Raw genomic sequence first — 17,003 nt, 5'->3', positions numbered from 1 at the left:
GTAAAAGTAGTGGGAATCACTTTTGATTTTACTGATCCTAAGATTTTGTGTTAAGGATGTCCCACTTGGCCATTGATTCGATATCATAAGAAAGTCTATAAAAATGAATTTGTCCATAATCACGTTATTAATAATAAATCATGACCACTCTGCCCTCACCCTACCACAAAAATTACCTCTATTTCATGTACACTGATTACTCCTTCACTTTTTACAGTTAAACATTATGTACATCTGAAATGCACATGTGAAAGAAAACGTACTATGGGCCTTTTTTTCTCATTAACATATATTAGAAAAATTAATCTAATTATATTAATATATTTTGCAGCTTACCTCCGAGTCTTAGCACTGGAAGATGCAATTCTTCTCCCATGAATGTGCACTTTATAGACTTTCTAACTTTTTAGCTAGGAGGAAGTTTGCTCTGCTTGCTTCCAGGACTCTGCAGAGGCTATTGTGCTTCCTTAAATGCAGTTCTGTTCTGGTTTTGTCTTATCAAATTACATAAGGTTTTCACATCACTGTGTTTAATAACAGGGCAAGCACTAATGCAAAAAAAAACAGGTCACACTTTTACTTTTGTATCATCAAATCAGCAGCAAGAAGCTGACAAGTTACTATTTTCTATAGATGCTCATGCGCAAGTCTGTCTAAAGTTTCTTCTGAATGTTGAGCAAGTAATCATCTTTGCTGTGTAATGTGCTACCTTCATCATTATCATTGCAGATCTTTTTTCAGAGAAATGAGTAAGTACAAAAAGAGTAGTCTGAAGCAGTTGTTTTGCTATGGTACATGTAATAAGAGATAGACAGATACACATGATAAAATAGGTTCAGAAAAAGGAAAAAGAATTTACTGCTTTTATCTACACAGCTTAACTTACTGATTATCAAGGTGTGATGTGACCCAAAAAGAAAACAGGGGAAAGAACAGTCAATATCATAAGAAAAATAATTCTTTCTATTAAAAAAAAAGTTTAAAAAAACCCCAATTTTTTTTAAAACCTACTATCTAAACTCCTTTATATAAGTAATATTTCCTACACTGATCAGTATATTACCATTGGAAGTCAGTATAAAATTCTGTATAATAATACAGGCTAATTATATTAGATTTTTTTTTTTTAATTGGGATATGCAGTCAGTACCAGGAATCAGATTTAATACCTCAGTCTTAACAACTTAAAGCTAAGGCAACAACTCTTCTGTTGCAAAAAGTAGCCCATAACCATATCTTATGTCCCAGTAGAAGATTTGTATCTTCACAATTCTTTTCAACAAATTTCAGGGTGCTACAAATGTGTCAATAACACAAAAATGTATTCCACAGAGAAACCCCCTCTCTGCCGTACAATCTGTCTATCTATCACTACTACACCCTGTTTGGTGTCTTTGCCTCATGTTCTGGCGTCTCCCAACCACAGGGTTACAACGTGCTTATCTCCACATGCTGGTTCAGCATCTGCGACAGCAAAGAGCAGCAGACAGAAGAGTGGAGTGGAAGCAGTACTGTCATATTCTGAATCTTACAGCCTAAGTAAATGCAAGGGGGAAAAAAACCAAACAAACAATAAAAACAATGAAATCGAAACAGTGTAGATCCATGGTGTCACATGAACAGGAGCCAGTCCAGTGCAGACAGGATGCAGACAAAATCCCTCACATACTGGGCAAGATAAAAATCAGAAGAGGTGACCACCATTTTCCCAGAAAACTGAAATTCATTCTGCCTTCTGCTCTCCTCTGGAGCTTTCTATTATTCACATAAATAATGGTTTTCATGCCTTTGATTCACACAGATAAAAAAGCCATTTAAATAGTCTTCAGAGGGAAAGAAGGAACAAACCAGTATTAGTCGGTGAGCATGATTTACAAAATACTACTGCAAAGGGGTTCACAGGGGAGCAGGACAGAGCTTTCTGCAGGCAGTCTGGGTTTATTTTAATTCATCAACCCAATCAACATCTCCAGAACTTGTCACTCACAAATAATAGCAAGAAGATGCCTGAGAAGCCTGCACTCTCCTGGCTCTGTCACCCCCCTCTTCATACACATATGGTGGATTGGTTTCAGATCCTCAGATAACCGGAGAGAGGAATATATAAATAATCAGCTTCTGATGGCTATCTAGAAAAGTCCCATCTTTAAAATATCTTCCAGGGTCTTCTTACAAAATCACCCATAAAGGTATAAGAAAGTCTCTCTGCTTGCCACATCATACTGCTTCCTCATTTTCTGAGCTGAAAGAGCATACTTTTATCTCTGTCTCTAGCTCCAAAATCTGCTTTTGCCCATGAGTTCTCCAATGAGCTCACTCAGGGTACCCAGGAAATCCATCCAATGTCTGCTTTAGTAATCCATACAGCAGTTCATTCTCCTATAGCATTCATCCTATAGGCAGTTCATTCCAAAGACTTCATAAAAGAGGTGCATATAAACTCAAAAGGCTTTTATAACAAATCAAGCTAATAAAAAATAATCTGCCTGGAAGTTTGCTAACATGTGTTTTTGAAACAGAGAAGCAAAGAGAAAAATGCAAGAAGATGAAATAAATGGTTGAGAGGAACTTGAGGAAGACAGGACAGAGACAAATCACTGAAGAGTTGAAGATACAGGGGAACTCTGGAGGTCTAGTGCATCGCCCTACTCAAAGCACAGTCAGCTGCCACAGATTCCTTAGGACTGTGCCCAGTCCTCTTCTGAAAATCACCTAGGATGGTCACTCCACAATCTCTCCAGGAACCTTCTGCCAATGCTCAGTCACCCTCACACTGGAAATGTTTTACCCTATGCATAAATGCAGTCTTCCATATTTCAGGTTACACCTGTCATCTCTTGCACTTTTACACCGAACTGCAACACAGAGTCAGTATCTTCTTCAGCCTGAACAAAGAGGAACGTGGCCATCCCAGACGCAAACATCTGACCATAAAGATTTTTTATTCCCTTTTCTGAGGCTGACTCTATTCCAAATGCTCAATAATACCATAATTATCCTGGTGAGAGTTGGCAGATAAAGATCCAAGCACAATTCCTGAGAAAGTAAGGACTGGTAAAATATAATACTGTTAGGATAACAGTCTGATTCAACTGCATATCTCTCATAAGACATTATGGTACTTCTTGAAAGTCAACACTTTATGAACTCTATTTATCAAGAAAAACTGCAAGTATGTTTCTTCCTAAAGAAACACAGATACGCTTTCGATGATCCAAGTTCCTATAAGGGAAGTACAAGAAATCGTCAAAGAAGCACTTGGAGTTTCCAAGGACAGCGGCCTCAGGGTGCATCGCCACAGGCCAGGACAAGAAGAAAGCAGGACAAGACACATGATTTTGTATCAAGCTCCCTATGAGTTACTGGAAAGTACATTTCCTCAGAAAATGCTGGAGTAGAACACACCTTAAACATCAGCCCTCTCTTTGATCTGACACTTTGATATTCTTCCTGCCAAGAACTGCTGCAGAACATCTCTGTTTCTTTCTGCAAGTTCAATTGGAGTGGCAGCTTTTGATGTACACAGCATTGCCACAGATGAGGACTAAAGGCCATGGAGCAATTTACACTGTTATAAAGTTAGAGAGATCAGTAGTAAGGTACATGAAGGAAATTCCCAAGTAAACAAAGCTGAGATGAGCATATCAGTAACTTCCGTAGCTGAGTTTATTTAAGAGAGGCAAGGGAATGTGGCAAGTATCCATTGCATACTAAGAGAATGCACTAATTCACCAAAAAGACAGGTATTTTTCATCAGAGAGGCATAAAGAAAAATCTTGTTTGAGACACTGGATCTCTGTCTCTACTCTTTACTTAGAGGATGAAAGACCTCCAAACTCATTTTTCTCCTGTCAGGAGGCATAGTGGACTGTGAAGTTCTCCAGAATGGAAAACAAACACAGCCTCTCCAAAATGCATTTTTATCTCCTTCCAGCTACAGAGCTGAATGAAATCCCATGGAAGCAAAATCCTAAAGGGGGGAAAAGCTCTGATATTACATAAAATAGAAGAACAGAGTTCTCTAGAAAGCTTTTAAATGCTGTCCTGTGACTTCTTAACAACGCAATTTTTCAAGTGTTCCAAAGAGCTATCCATTTTCTATTGACTCCACCAGAAAACAGTATTTTGTTTTGTCAGTTTTGCTCTTGACATGTTATGTCAACACGACACCCTGGCACCTGACGCTGACCTTAATGGATTCCTGACGAAGGACCCAGCACTGCAACTTAAAACACTATCAATTGCTGCTTAAATGAAAATAAAAACAACAGATTTACAAAAATGTGCATTTTAGCTTACACAATATTTAATGGTGTTTCCTTTACCAATACAGCATGTTTTGCTGAGCAAAATATGAGTAGTTCTAAAGCTACAGATTTTGAAAAAATACTTGGGAGTCTTGTAGTTAAACACAGGGTTGTGCCTCTTCAGAACTAAAAGCATTAAAGACATTTACTTAGAAACAGCTATTGCTTTAGAAAAGCAATTCTCCTTATTCAGTAGTCAACATAATTTTTACATTGCCTAACATGGAATTTGCTCAATCCCGAATTGTCAAATGCATTGGCAGGAGGCTCAAGCAGCTCTCATGAATGCTGGAAGGTAGAAATAATGTGGTTCTATCCAACCAAGTTTGCTTTCCTATGAAAGGCTTTTCTTGAACCATGCACACACTTTTTTCTACTGCATAGGACTGAAACAGAATGAGACCTCAACAATGCCAAATTATACCCCATGTAATTTTTTTGGTTGGGAGTCTTTCAACTTTCCCTGAAAAGACAGGACAAGGGACTAGATGGCCAATAGGACTGATTGAGGATAGCAGTTCCCCTCAAGGCAAGTCCTGATACTCTTCAAAGTATTACAGAAAGTATTCAGAATTTACAGTCATATTTTAGGACAAGATCTAAATGGATAAGGGAAAGTACCTGGAATCTTTATGTCAGCACTGAAATGATTCACGGGTTAGGCTACTTAACATACTGTAGATGTAAAGCAACAACCAGGAAGCAAATTATGATCAAAAACATTATGGCCTTTCTTCCAAGCAGGCAATTTTTTGCTCTTATAATTTAGATCTGCAAGTCTTTTGCTGACTAGTAATATTGGAAAAAAGGCACATTGAAAAAAATAAGGGTTTCTCTCAATTTCTAAGTTTTGAGTAGATTCTCATCTAACATTTTATTACAGTGCATTGTGAACAGTTGCAGCAATTTTACTCATAGGCAAACTCCAAATTTCTTGCTAATACTGCTTATCCAGTTTCCTAGAATGCTAAGTTCTCAGTTTAAAAATAGAGAATAACACCAAAACCAAGTTTCCGTATGCTTCCATAGTGCCACAGAAGCATGTTTCAAACAGGTTAGGGAAAACCACTTCTCCTATATCCCCTGTAAAGAGCAGTAACATTTTATTATTCCACTAAACCCCAACATTTTCTATCAAACCCCTAAAAAACCATGGGCTGAGAACTTATATTCTTTTTTACAGACCTGTAAAAAGTACCGGTTTTAAGTTCCTCTTTGTGACACAATGGTAACTCTGGTACATAGAACCACTGAATTACAAGAAAATTAACCAGACTCTAATCTGAAATCCACTCAAGTCAAGAGGAGACAGAGTGCACAAACTGTCCTCTTTCCAGATTGCAGAATTTCAGCATGAAATTATTTCTCTATGCTTTATAAACAACAATCATAATGGCAAAAGGTAAAGAATTTTTAAGACTGTACACTAGGCTAAATATCTGCTACCTTTCTATTTAGCGCTCCTTCAATTTTACCATCAACCTATTATTTCCCAAAAAAGAAAGGTCTTGTTGTTTACTATCTGGTTTTTGCTACAGTTTTTTATGACGACAGCTATAAATTTATAACGAGAAATCACAAATAAAATACAATAGCTTTTTTAAAAAACACAGAATTTTCATAAAATAAAATGCTGTCAAATATTATCAATTGTCTTACACAGGACAACTGCCAGTGTTACATAATTTAAAACAGTATAAAGTGATACTGGAGAGTGGGGGAGAGGAGGGCTTTTCAGATAAACATGCATTAATATCAATCAGAACTTTATATTATGGTAGATAGCCAGCATAGTATTTGAGTAACCTAAGTCTTCTTTGCCATTTTCTTCTCTTGTTTTTCCCTTTTCATTTTACATTTTAATTTAAATACATTTTTTATTAAACTACACAAGTTTTGATTGATAACGTGTTTATCACAACTAGCTTACAGACTGCCTCATATATTAGTTGACAGAGGCCATAAGAGACCTATAAACTGATTATTCAGTCACTTAATTTTTGATAAATATTAAAGGCTTCTAAATATCTGCTAATGACAAATTCACTGTTTGTTAATCTCACGTTATTTTTTATTAAGTTTAATGCAAGCTAAGAATGGTAGCTTGTCAAAGGAAAATGAAACCTTTGAGCTAAGCTGCATCACTTCTAACATTAAAAACTATTTAGATGCTTCATGTACTGATGAAAATGAAGGATTCCAGTGATATCAATGGACTTACAACTGTATGGTAACTAGTAAAGTGAGAACAGAAATAAAACCTTGAGTTTTCCAGTATTATACCAACTGACAATTTTTTTTTAATTACACTGCAGTGCTACTATGTATATACACAGAAATACTACTACTATTTTGAACAACTATAAAGAAGTGGACTGACCATCTAATATTAATAAGACAAAATAATTTTTTTATTTACCTGACTTTGCAATTCACTTTGTTGCTTCAGGCGAAGATTTTCTGGTGTATCAGCCACTGTAGTGAAGGACTGCTTTGGGTAATGTCTAGAAGAAGAAGAAAAAGTACAAAGCCAAACAGTAAATATTTGCACACACTAGAAAGCCAAATGCATCCCAGCACCCTTTCCTACAGTGTACACAATTCTTTCATAGTTTGCTACGAATTAAAAGTATTTAAAAATATTGTGTCAGACGTGCCTTACAGAAACAACACAAAGGAGTCTCTGTAATGAGTCTAAATCCCACCCATTCATCCTGCCCACTGACTTCAAGACCAATCAGCCAAAATTTGCTTTCAATAGAGTGATCAAAACTATGTTTAACTGCATTGTCTTGGTATAGCCATGTGCTGGACAAAGACTAAATTAAAAGCCCTTAAAATGAAATTGTTTTACAGAAGCCAATGCTACATAAGAGAGCACAGCTGGAGTACCACAGGGTCTTTAGTTCTTTAGTGTAGGAATGAGAAGGATCAAGGCAGGTACTTTCTGGGGAAAGTCAAATGCTTTAAGAGTAAATACATCAATACAGTACTGTAACATCCAGTACCAAAGGCTGTGGTGTCTCAGAACTGCAGTGCATCAGGCATTCAGGCATCTCTTTCCATTTGAAATTTTACACCTCTACAATATGTTCCTACTATTTGCTTTGGCATTTTATGGTAAAATGCTCTATGGGAGCCTGCTTGAGCAGGGAGGTTGGACTAGCAGGCCTTTGGTGATCTCTTCCAATCCTAATCATTTTGTGATTCTGTGAACGAACTGTAGCAGTCAAACCCTCCTCATTTACAGAATCACTATTTATTAATTTTCATGGATTTATCCTATAATTTTGCAGTCAAACAAGAAGTTCCCTAATAGGAAAGGCCACAAAAAGAAGCAAATAACAAAATGAAACAGCACATCCCAAAAGAGACATAATATTATGAGCCAGAAACACTGGGAGGAAACTGATTCTTACTAATTACTTTCCATCATCTTCAGTCTGAAACTAAAATGTTCACCTTACTATCATGTGAGGCACTCACGTCTTCAGTTACCATTCACAGCTTCCCATGTCTGCCAGCTCCCCCATTTGTGCCTCCAACATTTCAGAGTACAAGACAACAGGCACAGTGTTACAAACACAAAAACAACTGCAGTACAAGTTCCACAGAGAGTAAGCAGTAAGTGTCTGAAGACAGAGCAGATGCAGTATTAAACATTCCCATGTTCAAACTCCAGGCCTTCTCTAGCGTGTTCTTTCAGCAGCTAGTTGTATGCTGTTGCTGTGATTTCATCACATAATTTCTGTTCTGTATAAACATGATATTTTCTTTCAAAACTGTATTTTGTAAGAAAGTTTTCTCTATACAAGTCCTATTTCCATGAAGTGTATGGTTTCAGTTAAAAAAAAAATTATCTGAAAAAAATCAAACAAGCATAAAAATTAAGAAGGATTTCTGGTTTTATGCAAAAGCTGAATGTTTCTCCCTCAGAAATGCAAAATCCATAACTGATGAGAAATGCTGCCCAAACTTCATACAGTTGACTGCTCCAGGCCTGATTCCCCCATCAGATGGCATCTTGCATTGCCAGACTTCTACACCACAGCACAATTGAGTTCACTCCTAAACCAAGAAGCTGTGGAACATCACCTCATTTATGGTGTCATTATACAGGGAAAACAGAGGAGAAATACAGGACAACCTAGGGATTTCAGGCTCTCAAGGGCTAATAACTGTATAGAAAGGGCAAAAAATTAAACGCCCTGATGAAAGAAAGTTCTTACATTTTGTCACAGAAATGTAAGAACTATCCCAGCCTGGGTACTAGCAGATGGACAAACAATGCTGCTCTAAGTTTATGTCAGCCACTTGTCTCAGAGAGCTCATGTCATTGAAAACTAGAAAGTAAAATTTCTAGGCGTGACACCCTTCAGAATATTCATTTGGAGTTACAGCCAAATCCTCCCAAAGTCCCACCCAAGATGGAGCTTTGGCCAGAGAGAGCACTGAGTTCCGCATATGCTGCTGCCCCTTCCCTCCTTTTCAAACCAGGGGCTCCCCACCACCACTTCTCAGAGGCAGCCTAGGCCAGCCAGCAGAAGGGCTTAGCCACAGCTCCAGCAACACAGAGGGAGGCAGAACCAGGCTTTGCACGAGGCAGATGGTGTCAGCACTGTGTAATATCTTGGGACAAAGAAGATACTTCCAGAAGGGCTTCTCTTTTTTTTTTTCTTTATTTCATTTTTTCTATCTCACACTTCATTCTTCTGTAGAGAGGCAAAAAAAAAAAAAAAAAGCCAGACTGGCCACAAGGAGGGTCATAAGCCCTTTTTGGAAAGCAGCAATGAGCAGATGGGGAAGGCAACAAGCCACCTCACAGCCAGGGCTTGCTGATGCCCAAGGAAGATTGTAGCAATGGTGCACAATTCACACCTTAAAGCATAGCAGCCTTTCACATAGCAGCCATGAGATATCCATGGATAGCTCCTGTAGATGACAAAATCCCTGTCCCTAAAAAAATATAATCTGCCATACATGCAATTAAAATATTACATTATGCCCATGTTGAATGCTGAAAGCATAAACTTTCATTGCACTGCTTTACACCATGCTTACATATTACGACCCTGGTAGTATAATTACAGTAATCACCTGTATTCATCCTTTTTAACATGGAGAACACAGAGTGTAGCCAGCTCAGACAGGGTTTTTGGCCTGGTCCCCTTGGGAATTGTGTGGACAACACTGAGGCCAAGTATCTGAGCCACAGCCCCCAGGGAGCCTGATGGCAACAGCAGCAGAGAACTACAAACCCAGGCTCCCAAATTAAATCTCTCTATTCTGAAGATAAAATCATATGCCTTGTCCCTATCATTCACCAGCTCTTAATTCTGATCATTTGCAAAAAAATGCTTTCTTCCACAACTAGTATTCAGAAGCTCAGAGATCTTTCAACATTCCAAGCAAACCACTTGAGAATCAACATATCTAAGATCATTATTTATTTCAGAAGCACTAGTTCAATACTTGAAGTAAAAAAGTTATGTTCAGTCTTGTAGAAGCAGTGCTTCAAAATGCTTGAAAATACTATGTAAACTGATTTTATCAATGAAAAGCATTTACACTTGACCATGGAAGAAAACAATACACATGACAAGTGAACAAAACTGCTGAAATTTAAATTGGTCTTTAAACTCATCATCTAAATCATTTATCAAAATGTAAACCATTTATCAAAATGTATTACAGTGGTTAAAATGAGAACCATTTAGGAAAATTAAATTAGCAGTGCATTCTACTATGGGTTGTCACTTTAACCACAGCTGATTTATGAAACCACTCACACGGTATTTCAAACCAGAAAGACATGGGTTTAGATACATCCCTTCTAATTTATGGAAATTCTTGCCTCAAATGCATTAAAAAGACTAGTGTTAAATTTAAATCCTATCTTCAGCTTTCAACATTTGTTTTAAGCTTACTGATACCATGTCTTCAGGATAATCACCAGTATTTAAAATATTAAATTATGTGAAAACTATCGAAGACACATTGTACCGTTGGATACGTTCGTCTGAAATAGAAAGCTGAAACACAAGTGTTAAAATTCAATAATCTGCTTCTTTAACTATCAGTTTAGGTCTATACCACATTTCGTCAAAATGCTCTGAATAAGGATAAGTAACTGGATGGCAACAGCCTTTAATTCAAAAGGCTGACAGTGGTCCCTGGTAATCCGTTGCTCAGCTTCCCTTTTGTCCAAGATGATGTCTGAGAAAGAGCCAGGAATTGGCTGAGGAGGTTGATCTCATGTCAGCTATTTAATAGCAATGTCCAAAGGATTTTTTTGTTTGTTTTAAGTCTTTGTTAGTTGTCTAAGTCTACTTAGCAATATGTCTTACCACACTAATGCTATTAGGATTAATCCTGTATAAAGATCTATACAAGAAGTTCCAGAACAAATCAGGATACACAGTATAGTGTCTCTGCTGCGGGCTACTGTATTGCCTGCCTCGGCTGCATAGCTTGATTAATAAAGGAAACCACAACTCAATCTCTTGCTGCTTATGAGGAAACTCCTTCACTTTTGATATTTGAAAACAGGATCAGTAAAACCTCTGAGAACTCAGGAAAGCACCTGAAAGTTACCTAGCTTTTCCAATGACTAAAAATAGAAATTTTCCTAAATTTTCCTAATACTTTTTTCCTAAATACTTTTTTAGCTGTAAAGTTTTTGTCAGCTTTTCCATGCTCTCAATCCAACAAAAAGAAAGAAAAATGTTCTGACAGAGAATGGGATGAAGATTCAGCTTTGTCTCTTCTGTAAAAGGTCAGATTCAAAGATTGAGATAAATTCAAGTATCCACTGGAATTACATTCCTCGTACCTCACTCTGACTTAACCAACATTTACAAATGATTAAGAGATTTGTGTGTATGTTTTATAACTGCAAATTGACTGTTACTGTTCAGTTACAGAATTCTAACCATGTCAGAGTTACTAGATTTCTATTGAGTTATGTCTCCCCTAAAATACCTATTCCATATTTGCCTGCAACATTAGATTTGTGATTTTTTTAACCAGAGAACAGATACAAAATATAAAAATCATAATCAGTCTTCTAAGCAGAGTCAGCTCCATCACATCTTTTCATAATACCAGTTGCCATCACTGGCTGTCACATTAGGCTATCCGTCCTCTCCTAAGTTTTGCCCAAAAAATTGTTCTTCTAATTTAAGCAAACTCTAAAAGAGAAGGAGGTTAAAAAAAAAAAAAAAAAAAAAAAAAGGAAAAGAAAACTTATTTTCACTTGCAGTAATGCAGATTTGAACAAAATAAACTTATAAGACAACATAATAAAATTAAACCAATCTCAAAGGAATTATAGAAAACTATAAAAATTAGTTATGCTTTCAAAAGTAGCACATCAGTACAGTGTATACCAAAATTGAAAACTGAAATTAAACTGTGAATAGTAATCTAGCAATCTGGATGTAACCCAAGCTCACAAATGATGGACAAGTAGGGAAGCTCCATCTCAGACCTGCAAGGGCCCAATCTGGTAAATGCGATCTGAGCCCATGTCAACAAACAGCACAAAAACAGAGAGGAGAAACACAGGTCTCCAAAGAAGTCTCATATAGAAGCCACATGAGCAAATAATTTTTCCAGGATAAAGCTGACAAGGTATTAAGTTGTCCTTGGCTAGGGAGTGTTTCAACTGGCAGACTGAAGAGACATCGGACTGCTTTAACCTCCTTACCTTGAAACTGTGTCATTCACAGAAGGACATGTAAGATGCAAAACAGCAGAGAAAGAACCAGCAGGAGGGGGATCTTGCCCACAGCTGACTACTTGATTTGAAAGTCGTGCTCAGTTGCACTTGCAGCTCTGAAGCTCCAGGAGGGATTTCTCTGGGTTTTCTCTTTTGTTTTGAGCTTTCTGTGCAAGATCACTTATTTGCATGCAATTATAAAGGCTTTTGTAGTAGGAATAATGTAAGTAGTGGATAATACAGCTTTGGTATGGCAGCACTTGAGCAATGAAGTGAACAAGAAATACATCACAATTCTCCAGAAATGATCCAAATTATCCAAAGATTAAATTCTCTTTGGCTACATGAATCTACCCCCCTCTGTATGAAGAACTCTGGCTGCAATTAGTTTACTTTGGAAAACATTTTTCAATCTTTGCCTTCTGTTCTGCAAGAAACTTTTCAAATATTTAAATTCTGTGTCTGTACTTCTTCCTTGAAGTAAAGGATAAAGTTCCTCCCATATGCTAGCTAAATGCAAGTTCCTTTTTATGAGAAAAAATCCCCTAGAGCGATGAGATTATATTGATTTGCTGGAGAGTCAGAAGCAATAAGATCATTAAAAAAAAAGTAAGGATATTCCACTTGCTTGTTGGGGTAAGCCATAACACCTTTGCTCCTGGAGTGAGTGAAAGTCCACATATCCCACAAAACCAGGCACAGGCTGCACACCATGCACTGTGCTACCAGACTGGCACTTGATACACAACTACAGAGACCCATATATGGGGCTGCCTTCAAAATCTAAAGTTAGGGACCACATTAAATATTTTTACTCTATCTGTCCCCAAGACTCAGGTTAGTACCTTACTGTTCTCTGTTAGAGGCTGAAAAAAATGAACTCTTCACTGAAAACAACAAGGCAGAAAATGTTTACATTTTAGATAAAATAGTTTAAAAATTGGGTAGCCAACTCTAATTACAAATTTCATGATTCTCACCATTTGAAATTTCACTGATAAATTCTACTGTACCAAACCAGTGGAGCAGTTAACTCTGCAAATCTATGTCATACATTGAGGAACCCCCAAAGAACAGAGAACTGGACTGCACAATCATCTTTTCATCACTGGCAGAAGGGACAGCTATGGAAAACAGGTCTAGATAGAAGACCTGCAACCTGCAGTTGCTTATTTTAGAATTTAAAAGGCCAGTTAATTTTTGAAAATAGTAAAATCTTGTCAATTTCAAACTTTCTCACAGCATGTATCCAAAAGCATTACCATTACTCATGTGGCCAGTATTGGCTAAGTTCTAGAGAAAAAGCATAAGAGGTCACAACATTAAATTACTTTGTACTTAAAATATCAAGATCACCAAGAAACTTACTCCAAATACATTTTCAGATACATGGGTCTTCTGAATTTGCCATGTTCCCAGATTGATATTTTGATTTCAAGTACCTCCCCGGAAAACTGCTTAGAGCCAGCTTGGTGAAGACAGAAGGCCAAGTGCCTCTAGTCCAACACCAGCAGGGTCACACAGGCAGCTGGGCCCATGCTCTAATAACCAAGGAGTGCTCTCCTCCTGCTTCCTCCCAACAACTGTCTGAGAATTAAAAAATACCCCAGCTCTCAGATGATCTTAGCTTTTTCCCCATTTCTTACGTTTTTCCTTTCTCTCTCTTTTGCAATTTGATATTTATTATACACAGAAAGATACATTGTTAAGGAGACAGACAAGTCTTGCTTCTTGAGAAATTTAGGTCAAAACATTTAAATTTTAAATATTTGAAAAAACACAGCAGAAGGGGGGCACAGTTCATATCTCTAGCATATAATACTAAGAATAGTTTTAATACAGATCTCAGCCTAGTAGCATCCAGATTCAGCAAAAAGATCAAAAAGACTAAAATCCAATCATCATGGACTTCAAAAGTAGAACTGCTAGAATTTTCAGTGCAGCCAGGCACTTGCCCTTTCAATAATTTACCTATTCCTCAGCCATGGGATTCCAGTGCTTGGGGAAAGAAAATTAGTCAGTAGCAGACCAAGAACTACAGCATAGCCTGGAGCTGTGCAGAAATCTATTGGCAGCACGCTACTAGGCACTGACAACAGATCAAAAAGTGAGAACCACTGCTGGAAAAGGATACACAAAAGATGCACAGAAAGTTAAGAGAAGCTTGAAAGGAGGAGGCAACTGTGACAAAATGAAACAGTAAACAAAAATCTGACTGCAACGGCAAAATTCGCCAAAGACACATACAAATTAACATTTGCCACTGCTAGACTGCTTCCAGCATGTCACCCAGTGAGCTCACCCACAGCTCACCCAGGCTTATGCACCACCTAAACACAGAAAACTTCACAGAAGTTTAAGAAAACTTCGTAATCACCAGTGGCACAAAAAAAAAAAAAAAAAAAAAAAAAAAAAAGGCTGATTATTCAATATTTCCATAGTATTTTCTTCCAGATACTGTGACTATTATTTCTTTCAAAATATACAGGAGACAAAAGAAGATAAATATGAGCAGGAAAAACACAGACTGAAGCTGAGTTTCTCAATTTCATTTGTCAATTTACAGCAGCTGATCTAGCAGAGTAAAGAAACACACAGTATGGCCCATAGTTTATCCCATCAACATCTTGCTGTCCTCTTTTAAGGATGTCTGAAAGAGGTATAATTTTTGCATACAGAAATGGCAAATTTTCGTACAAAATTCCTAAATTTTCTTATTATTTATTCTACATTCAATATATCAGTATCTCAAGAAGCACGACACTAAATTATACAAGTGTAATTGCTCCTAGGCAATTTGTAGCACTCAGTATGGGGATTTAAATATGGCATCTAAATGGACATCTAAATGTATGGCTTTCAGATCCAAGGACCAGCCACAAACAAAAAGAAGTAAAACTTGCATCTATCCTAATAATGCTTTTGTCTCTGCCAGCTTATCAAGTGCAAGAGCTACAACAGAAAGGAGAAGTTTCATTCTAAAAATTTGAATGCCAAAAATCCATGACAATAACATCAGAAATCAAGAACAAGTCATTATATACTGCTCACTGCTTCTATGAAGCCTCCCTCTTCCAAGGGAGTATTGACTGAAAGAATGAATATTTGCTACTAAATACTGAAATTATAATTCATGTGATGCCTAGAGAGGTTACCTGGAACAGAGGCTAGACAGTGTTAAAGTAATAATGTATTTATTTAAAAGGCCTTCAAAGATACACCTTGGGCAGTACAAGAGCCTGGCCATGGCGCTACCCAAGATGGACCCCAGGTCACAAGTTTTCACACTTTTGTAAGTTTTGGTCCATTTACATATTGGGGTTAATGGTCCAATTACAGCTTCAGGTTATGAAGTCACATCCTCCCAGATTGCTCTCCTCGACTTGCTGTTGTTTATGCTTTCTTGGGCTTGAAGGTGCAATGGTGTCCTTGGTTCTTGGGCTGGAAAAGGATTGTTTTGTCTAACTAAACCGTGGAGAGAACCTGTTAACTCTCTATGTGAAGTTCAGAGTTATATCCTAATGCATACAGAATCTGAAAAATATGAAAGCTAAAACTTAAGGCATCACATGCATTCATTCATTCAAAACATGTTAGGCCATACAGAGCTGGTTCACAGCTGCAATGAAACTGGAGTCCAGCTGTTGTGCTCTCCTAAAACTGAAGGTGTAAGCCAAAACCTGGGAAACTAAATATGGTCTAGTTCCTAGCTTCCTTGTTTTCTACCTCTTAACTCTTCTGCGTAAGTTTTCTAGCTTTTCATCCTTATGCTTTTCTTAATTTCTTTAGCAAATCTACAGAGCCAAGCTTCATTGGACAATTCATTGGTGCTTCTGAATTCCAAAGTTCAAGACACAGCAAATGCAGTTAGAAATGCCTCTTTAACTTAAATACTTTAGAAATGCCTCTTTAACTTAAAAACTTAAATACTTCAAAGTGTATTTAAGCATTTGTCCTCTAAAATGGTGCCATCATCGGCTACTCCAAGTTAAGAGTCAAGAAAAGTACACAACAGAGTTACGTTTACATGTGTGCTAGAGAAAAAAAAAAGGAAAAGCTGCTTTTTTAAGTGAAAATTTTACTAGTTGCTTATTCACAAAAATTATAAGCAGCTATGTTAACTGTGCAGCTTTACAGAATGTCTCTCCTGTAATGTATCCATTTCTACAGAATTAGTATTAACAGAAAAAAAAATTATTTAGTTTATAAAAGATATTTTATGCTAGTATAGTGTAAAACAATTTCATATTACAGCACATTTGCCGATACAAAATGATTAAATGATACATTCAGCTTTTGCTCACAAATAAAGAATACTCTCAGTAGAGCCTGCTTTGGCTTGTTCTGCTGAAAGGATACAAGGGTGCAAAAGCAAACACTGCAATTTTTAATGTAAATCCTTGGCAAAAGTCAATGTATTACCAATTTAATTTAATACTGTTCTATGCAACATATCACATACTGTTCTATACACCTCACGATGTGGCATAGGATGTAGTATTTCACAGAAGATCTGGTCTGTAAGCTCCAAATTCTAAAGCCTGTGTAACTCAATCAAATCACAGATTCCTTTTTATGTGTTCATCATGAAAAAGCAGCAACCATGTCACATTTTCACTAATACCCTGCAAACACCTACAGAACTTCTGCATATATTATGTTTTCAGCTCCTCATGGACCGTTAATTATTTTGACTAGAACCAGGTGCAGTTGCCAGTGCTAATTAAATGCTCCATCAGTATTGTTACAAATACTGTCCTCTCTCCTCCTTGGCTTTCTCTCTTTTCTCCCTGCTTGAAACAATACTCACATGTATCTTCCTGTTAAAGTACAGGGGACTCTGTCATGGCCCTTAGTATTTTCAATTAAAAGACTTTGGCAAATGAATGAGCTTTATGTAATTCATAGAGCACAGGCTTTCCCATCACTTTCTTGGACACAGACCCTAAATTCCACCCAAACACTGCTCCAGAGAC

General features: G+C 37.2%; 1 protein-coding gene across 1 annotated transcript in view; it reads right to left on the bottom strand.

Annotated features, from left to right (window-relative positions):
* NEBL (nebulette) overlaps nucleotides 1-17,003 on the bottom strand; it is a 249,811-nt gene that overhangs the window by 168,977 nt on the left and 63,831 nt on the right. The window contains exon 3 of the mRNA XM_041486260.1: nucleotides 6,727-6,811. Coding sequence (XP_041342194.1) covers nucleotides 6,727-6,811 — 85 coding nt within the window. The remainder of the gene's footprint in view (nucleotides 1-6,726; nucleotides 6,812-17,003) is intronic.

This window comes from Pyrgilauda ruficollis, unplaced genomic scaffold (assembly GCF_017590135.1).
Source record: "Pyrgilauda ruficollis isolate IOZ18807 unplaced genomic scaffold, ASM1759013v1 scaffold12, whole genome shotgun sequence".
Classification (NCBI taxonomy): domain Eukaryota; kingdom Metazoa; phylum Chordata; class Aves; order Passeriformes; family Passeridae; genus Pyrgilauda; species Pyrgilauda ruficollis.
This window is presented reverse-complemented; position numbering and strand designations above follow the sequence as displayed.